Source organism: Bison bison, unplaced genomic scaffold (assembly GCF_000754665.1).
Source record: "Bison bison bison isolate TAMUID 2011002044 unplaced genomic scaffold, Bison_UMD1.0 scf7180017864304, whole genome shotgun sequence".
Lineage (NCBI taxonomy): Eukaryota > Metazoa > Chordata > Mammalia > Artiodactyla > Bovidae > Bison > Bison bison.
In genome coordinates this window covers 13207092-13215541 of record NW_011494876.1, presented here as the reverse complement: position 1 = coordinate 13215541, position 8450 = coordinate 13207092, and the positions used below count along the sequence as shown (strand labels likewise).

General features: G+C 46.2%; 1 protein-coding gene across 3 annotated transcripts in view; it reads right to left on the bottom strand.

Annotated features, from left to right (window-relative positions):
* Positions 1 to 8450, bottom strand: part of RFT1 (RFT1 homolog (S. cerevisiae)) — a 48228-nt gene that overhangs the window by 27350 nt on the left and 12428 nt on the right. For all 3 annotated transcript variants that reach the window (XR_826299.1, XR_826298.1, XM_010851693.1), the window contains exon 6: positions 6419 to 6556. Coding sequence is in view for 1 of the 3 variants with exons in the window: in XM_010851693.1 (XP_010849995.1) it covers positions 6419 to 6556 (138 nt within the window). In the remaining 2 variants the exon portion in view is untranslated. The remainder of the gene's footprint in view (positions 1 to 6418; positions 6557 to 8450) is intronic.

Below are 8450 nucleotides of genomic sequence, written 5' to 3'. Positions count from 1 at the left end.
AAATGTGAAGACAAAGGCTCTAGGTGGAAAAGCCTACCTGTGGGGCCTGCCCAAGATTCATTCACTGAGACCCCTAAAGAATTGTGCTGTCCCCTTGCTGCTGCCCTGGGAGTAAGCTGACCAATGGAAGATACACAATCACAGTCAGCTCTTCCCTTAAAAGACGTCTGAAGCATGCCGAGCTGCAAGACAAACTCTGCTCAATGTACTCCACATCTTAGTGCTCTACTTAGCCAACTTAGCCATTCAGGGTCCCTTCACATAGAGCATACGAATTTGGCTCATATATTTCAAAAGAAAGTAAGGCCTTCCAGATCAGTAAAGCCACAAAGAATTGGTATGACAGAGAAAACAAAACTTCTGATATGGCTCTTCTAAAACTCTCAGGGGAAGCACCCAAACAGCCCATTTCCTAAGGACAAGGAGGATAAGAAAGAAGCAAATGCTTAGGAAGGACAGAGGTCAACCTGTAAGAGACAGACAGGCAGCCTCGAAGCCGGAGAGCTGATTGCAAAATCTGAAGAAGGGCAGCTAGCTGGACAGGACTTCTTTGTTTCTACTTCCTCCTAATTCTTTCTGGGGCCCCTTGATCATGAAGGCAACCAAGGATTCCAGAATACTCGGTTTAGGTGTTAGGTTCTTAATCTCAAGGTACCTGCATTTTGAAAAGTTCTCATTAACTTAAACTGATGACTTTTCAAAGGTGGGATTTCAGGGGGCTCTTTAGGAGGAAACAGGTGATTCATAAGGGCAAGCCCACCACATCTCTCCAAAATGTCAACTTTAGCTATGGAACCTGTCCCAGTCACATGGGCCCCTGATCTTGGCCCAAAGTCCACCTATGTAGTGGACATTGTATTTCTGTAGAAATATAATGCATGCCACAATATAGTTTTACGTTTTCTAGCATCCTACAGTGATGAGTAAAGAAACTGGTAAAAGGCACTTTAAAATCTTTGATTAAACCTTAAATATTATCATGGCAACATGAAAAGAAATACTAGAAGCATTTCATATTATTTTTTATATTAGTTCTCTGAAATCCAATGTGCATTGAGGGCACTGACAGCTCAATTCCAAATGCTCTGCAGCCACATGTGGCTGTTGCTTACCATTTATGACAGAGCAAGTTTAGAGCACCACTTGAAACAAGGGTCATTTCCAGTCCTCAAATCTTATCACCCCTTGGTTTCAGAACCTTTCTTTCCTATTTGGAAGGTAGTTTTGAATCCTTCCAAACCACACTGACTTCAGTGCATCACTGGACCAGGAGCCAATGCCAGGGTAGCTATAGTCCAGGGGTAAATTTTCCTCATGAGAAGGAAATCAGTCCTGAATATTCATTGGAAGGACTGATGCTAAAGCTGAAACTCCAATACTTTGGCCACCTGATGTGAAGAACTAACTCACTGGAAAAGACCCTGATGCTGGGAAAGATTAAAGGCAAGAGAAGGGGATGACAGAGGATGAGATGGTTGGATGGCATCACTGACTCGATGGGCATGAGTTTAAGCAAGCTCCCAGAGCTGGTGATGGACAGGGAAACCTGGCGTGCTGCAGTCCATGGGGTAGCAAAGAGCTGGACACGACTAAGCGACTGAACGACTGAACTGAATGAACTGAGAAGGAAATTGAACATTCACTTTTCCCAGAACAGAGTGCCAGACCTCCCTACACCACTAGGGGGCACTGTGGACCATATCATTCTCTGATGACGTACACTGATCCTGCCCATAGCTGGCTTCCTGGGAGCCAGAGCACAGCACCTTCTCTCTCTTTCACACTCTGCTCTCTCCATGCCGGGTGGCCCTCTGGAGGGGCGAGGTGTGTGGTCTACAAAGTAGTAACTGTGCTCTTTTCAAAGGAAATGAACAGTTACAGTGTGTCCACAAGGCTTCTGTGAAGCCTACTTGCCAGTCAGGCTGTGATTTGGTTTGGGAGGGTGGCTGCTGCTGCTGCTAAGTTGCTTCAGTCGTGTCCGACTCTGTGCGACCCCATAGAGGGCAGCCCACCAGGCTCCCCCGTCCCTGGGATTCTCCAAGCAAGAACACTGGAGTGGGTTGCCAATTCCTACTCCAAGCCCTTAAAAAAAAAAAAAGTTCTTTAGGAGAGTGCTATCATGAGAGTGTATCTGATCTGCAAGCTCATACTTGAGCATTCCTTCCTCCTAATGCCTTCAGCTTAAATGGACCCACGGTTTAGAAGGAATGGCCACACTGCTTACTAACTGCAAAATGCTCATTAATGATAGAGAGGCAGGAAGTTTGAGCAGAGATTAGGTTTCTACTCAGAGGCATCTGCTAAGTGGTAGAAGAAGTGCATTCTTAGGGATTTTACTGTTCTGAATGGATTTGTCACTTGGAAAGGTCAAAAGAGGCCCCTTCCACGAAATCTAGCTGAGCTGGTCTATCCGGCTGTGAATTTCTCTAGAATCCCCTGACCAACAAACCATTCCACTGCCTCCCTGTACTGATGGAGAAACTGAGGTACAGATGGCGAAAGGTGATGGGCAGTACCTCTGGAGAAGGTCTGGAATCACAACTCAGGGCTCACTGTATTTTACCCTAAGTTTTACTCTTCCACTTCCCAAACCCCTTTGACTTACAATGGTCCAACCAGCTGCATCTTTACCACACAGTCAAGAGTCACAGGGGACATGGTCCCGTCCCCTGCCCTCCATCACCTCCACACCCTACACGGCACTCCTCTCTCTCCCTCTTGCTGCAGGGCTGTTGACTGCCCTTTGTCCACACTCCCATTTCCACACACCCTCCTTTGTCCTCATCACTTGAAAAATGACATATGATTGCCACTGCCTTCTCCTGATCTTAAACCTTTTCTCTCCTCGTGGCAGGGTTCAGGTTTTAGAGTTGAGCTCAGGGACTAGAACTCAAATTACAGCTCCTGACACTTTTTTTTTTTACTTCACCAAGTGGCTTGCAGGACCTTAGTTCTCCAACCAAGGATCGAACCCATGCCCCCTGCAGTGGAAGCTGAGTCCTACCTACCAGACTGCCAGGGAATTCCCTACAGCTCCTGACTTACGGAGTATGAAGGCCATGGGCAAGATATTTAACTTTGCTAAGCCTCAGTTTTCTCACCTACAAAATGGGATAGGAAGTCCTATCTCAGGACTTCAGTGCAAATTCTGAGCGCAGGGACCCCACCCAGGGCACCTGGTACAGTGCTTAACACAGATGCTGCTCAGTACATGACAGCTGTGTTAAATTCCTCAGCTTTACCTGAATACTAGCTGATCTTGCATATTAAACCACTCAGAAGTATCAAAGAGTACAAAAGATGTAAACGGCAGCCATTATTTGAAGTGTCATTATTTTAAGGCTAAATAAGTATCTTTAAAGAAGATGAAATTCTATAAGAGGAGGAAAGAAATCTCCTAATTTGGTCAAGTTGACAGTAAATGTAATTTGTTTGACCAGTTTTGTACAAAGGAGCCCCCAGGACAGAAAGCTGCTCCAGAGAGTCAAGTTAGGCTGGTGTAGGCACCCACTGCATTCAGATTCAGCTCACTTCTTTTCTTAAAAAAAAAAACAAAAAACAAACAAAAAAAAACACTTAAATAATGAATTGCTCTACCTGGAGCCTCCCAATCTTTAAGTAAAACAAATAATTACTTTGGGCAATAAGCTAATTCCTTTTGGACTAATTCAGAGCATAGAGATTAAACACACAGACTAAGGTTTTTTTCACAAACAAAAGTTAGAAAGAAGTGGGCCCAAAGCCAGCTGTGTGATTTGGGGTGGATCACCTAACTCCTCTGAACCTGTTTTCTCATCTGTGAATTGGGAGACAACAGTATTTACCTCATAGGGTTACTATGAGGTTTAAGGACAGAAGTCCAAGTGCTTAGCCTAAGGCCAGGCACAGAGTAAGTATGCAGTCAATGGCAGTTATTACAAACAATTCTTTGACAAAGTTCAAATACTTCCACAGAACTCTGTAAGTCTTTAACAGGGGCCTCGGGGGTCGTGTAGACCAATAATCTCACCTTAAAAGTGAGGACCCCTGGGACTGTCCTGGAGGTCCAGTGGCTAAGACATCATGCTCCCAATGCAGGGGCCCTGGGTTCCATCTCTGGTCAGGGAACTAATTTGCATGCTGTAACTAAGACCTGAGACAGTCAAATAAATATTTTTTTTTTTTTAAGTGAGAACTCAGAGATCTGGAGACCTACTGCCTCCCAAATGCACAGGAAGCTCCTTGAAGCTAAGCAGTCACCGTCCTACGTGTGTGTATCCCAGAGAGCACCCAAGCAGGGGCTGGGCTCTGTCAGGAGGAGTGCTGCCACAGATTGAAGGTACACTCGACCTTCTCATGCTCAGGCCTCTAACAGTATGAGCACGGGTACTTTCGTGACAGGTGGACAGATGAAGCCGCTGAACTCTCAGCAGTCAACAGTGTCCGCCTGGCTAGGATGCTCCAGCGGAGCTACTCCAGCTCTGAGCGCAGCAGTGAGGTGCTGGTGATGGTGTGGGCTGTCATTTATGGATGAGCACTCGTGCCAGGCCACAGCATTAAGCACCTTACGTGCCCCGTCTCATCTGGCTCTCACAACCACCTTAGGAGGGAGGTACTCTTACTTAGTGAAGGACAGGGGAGCCTCGTGTGCTGCAGTCCATGGGGTCGCTGAGTTGGACAGGCCTTAGCGACTGAACAATTCATTATGCCCATTTGCTATATAAGGAAACTGAAGGTCAGAGTTCTGAGCCCATTACAGGGTTAAGTACACACTTGTCCGACTCTTCCTCTTTTCTCTCTGCCTGTATTAACAGTGCAAAAGCTGCACTTGAAAATACTGCTGGGCACAGGCACTGGCCCAATACGACAAGTTGGCCAGGCCTGGTACAGGTGGGCCCTGGGGAATACTCGAGGAGAGTAACTTTTCTGTACTCTCAGATGCGCTCTGTGGGCAGGGAGCTCCAGGCAAGAGAAGAGATCTGGAGTCCTGATCCACTAAGCCTACAGATAAGGCACCATGGCATCCAAAAACTGTGATGCTGATTTAGGCGAAAGGTAAGATCAGAATGGAGAGCTCTCTTCTAACAAGAACATACATGGCTTTGTTACATCAGATCTGGTTTTTCTTGAAAAGTTGTACAACAAGATTCCTAACATTCTGAGACTTGAATTCCAAATACTTTATTACATTTTTCAAGTAATCATGGAAGAGCTTTAAGGAGAAGCCCAGCTGAAGCCTTACCTCAACTCAGTGAACCACCTCCAGCGAACAAACAAGTACGAGAAAAAGAGAAAGTGGATCAGCCCAGACAGAGCAGGTCACAGAGCCACCACACAGATGCAGTGTGGTAAAACACCACAGGCGTGACTCCTGGGCCGGAGACTCTAGCTCTGACCCCACAAGAGTCGGGAGATAAAAGTCAAATGGACCGAGAGTTGAAGTGTTGAGTAGAAAGAGATTATGCCTCCCTCCCACCCATCAGCCTCTGGAAGCCTCAACTGTGTACCTGGGGAAGCGGATCATCTGAGAGAGTGGCCTGACACTAGACAAAGGAACCCTGCAGGGGCCTTCGGTTACATCAGCACCTCCAGACGGCCCGTGCTGGAGGTCAGGCCCGGAAAAACCAAGAGACGGCAGCAGAACAGAGAGCGCGAGCGTGGGGTGAGAGCCTGCGCTCTGCTTCGAGTCACGCCTATCCGGCTCCTGGCCTCACTCTGACCCCCAGCCCGGGCAGGTATTTAGTTGCTAAGCCTCAGCTCTAATAATGTCAGCCCCAAAGAGTTGCTGTAACCATTAAATACAGTATGTAAATCATCTGGCACAGGGAGTGGCAGAGGGTTTCTCATCTGGGGGCAATTTTGCCCCCCAGGGGAGCATCTGGAGATATTTTTGCTTGTTACAACTGAGGGGTGGTAGTTACTGGCATCTAGTGGGTAAAGATCTAGAACACCGCTATACATCCTACAACGCAAAGGACAGCCCCCACAACAAAAATTATGTGGCCCACCCTGGAGAATGAAATGGCAACCCACTCCAAATCCCAGAGACAGAGAGGCCTGGCGGGCTACAGTCCATGGGGCCACAAAAGAGTTGGACACGACTTAGCAACTAAACAACAAATATATACATATGTGCACATATACATTATGTATCTATAACTGAATCACTGTACCGTACACCTGAAACTAACACAACGTTATAAATTATCTACATTTCAATAAAAGCTTTTTTTAATTAAAAAAAAAAATCATGCAACACAAATTGTCATTAGTGCCAAGATTTAGAAACCTTGGCTGAGCACATAACAGGCACTTCATAAACGTGAGTTATCAAATTATCTTTGTTATTGTAACTATAAACAATAAATTGTCATTTCTTTCCCTCAAGGATAACCAGCATCTGTGATTAAAATGATAAGAGACAAAATACATTACTTACTCTACTTCTTGTCATACTGGGTAACAGATCTGTCATGCGGGAGACAGGAAGAGCTTGTTGCTTGGCTGATTCTGGGGAGCCCAATACCTTTGCAAAGTAAATAACATAGCAGAGCACCAGAAGTGTAGTATAGAAAAGCTGAAAAAAAGAAAACAGTGGGTTTTAATTACACTGTTTTAATGTAAGCATAATTAAGAAGGGGTTTTCCGGGTGGCTCACTGGTAAAGAATCCACCTGCCAATGCAGGAGATGAGGGTTCAATCCCTGGGTCCTAAAAATCTCCTGGAGAAGGAAATGGCAACCTACTCCAGGATTCTTGCCTGGGAAATCCCATGGACAGAGGAATCTGGCGGGCTACAAACGCAGCAACTAAACCACCACCACGACCACCATAACTAAGATGTGCCTCTAGATTTGACCTTAAAGGCCAGTCAAAAAATAGAACTGTCTTAATTAACTGTACTTTCTATTGAGCAATGACTCACCTTCTGGAAAACAGTACTAGTCACTAACACTCAGCTCCACTGCAGCATCTCTGGGGAAGGCATCACAACACTCCACCTGACTGGGAGAATAGTTCTTCCAGGCAGGCAGAACATAACTTCCATGACAGATACCCACTAGGGCAACCACGCAGCAACGTCAGATACATTCTTAGAGACTTGTATCTGGCCAAAGGGACGGCTTTCCCACCTAGACAGCACACCGTGAGGATCCACGTGTCCTGGCTGTGCTAATATCCAGGGATGTGCCATCATCTAGGGCTGAGGATTTTCCACGAACCCTGGAAACCTGTGACATTATGATTAAAAAGCAGAATTGAGCTGCTGGCTCTCCTCTCTGCCCAGCGCATGGGCAGGGCAAGAGCTACCACAGGACTGGGAGGGAAGAGGAGATAAAAGGCCCCACAACTCCTCCCTCTTCCCATCTGAGACAGAAAGATGGCTTCTGGTGAGGAGCAGCAGCCTGGGTTTTTGTCTACGGGTTGGGGAGAAGTATCCCAAGAACCCCTTTTTACAAGTTCCCTTCTTCACTCTCACCCTGAGAACAGCATTGCACAGTAGCTCAAGAAGGACTGGGATCTCCAGGCACCACTTTCAATCTGGAAATACCAAGGCTTATCGTGTAAAAAAGGCACACATCAAGGACTAAGAGGAGTCTGGATTTAGCAGGTGTAAGCCCTCTGCTTTCCAAACCCATCCACGCCTGAGGACAGACCTTCCACCTGCCCTCCTTCTTTCATGCCTCAAACCCTTTAAGACACAAGCAGTGCTGTGGTAGCCACGCCATCTAATGCCAACGTCCTCTGTAACAAGCACCTTTTCCAGCCCCCTTTCCTGCCTCTGTCACCTTCCCGCTGACCAGAGCCTGGGGAGGAGCAACAGTCTCTTCACAGAGTATCCTAACTACAGGATCCCTGCCACCCCTTTTAATTGAGGAAAAATTCACATAACATTGACCATTTTAATCATTTTACAGCGTACAATGCAGTGGTTTTTAGTACATTCACAATGTTGTATAACCACCACCACTATCTAATTCCAGAACATTTTTCATCACTCTAAAAGGAAATTCTTGGCCCATTAAGCAGTCACTCTCCATTCTTCCATCCCCTGATAACCACTAATCTGCTTTCTGTCTCTATGGACTTACTCTGGACATTACATATTAATGGAATCATATAATGGGTGGCCTTTACTGCCTGGTTTCTTTCACTTAGCATAATGCTTTTTTTTTTTAACTTTACAATATTGTATTGGTTTTGCCATATATCAACATGAATCCACCACAGGTATATACGTGTTCCCCATTCTGAACCCTCCTCCCTCCTCCCTCCCCGTACCACCCCTCTGGGTCGTCCCAGTGCACCAGCCCCAGGCATCCAGTATCATGCATCAAACCTGGACTGGCGACTCGTTTCATATATGATATTATACATGTTTCAGTGCCATTCTCCCAAATCATCCCACCCTCTCCCTCTCCCACAGAGTCCAAAAGACTGTTCTATACATCAGTGTCTGTTTTGCTGTCT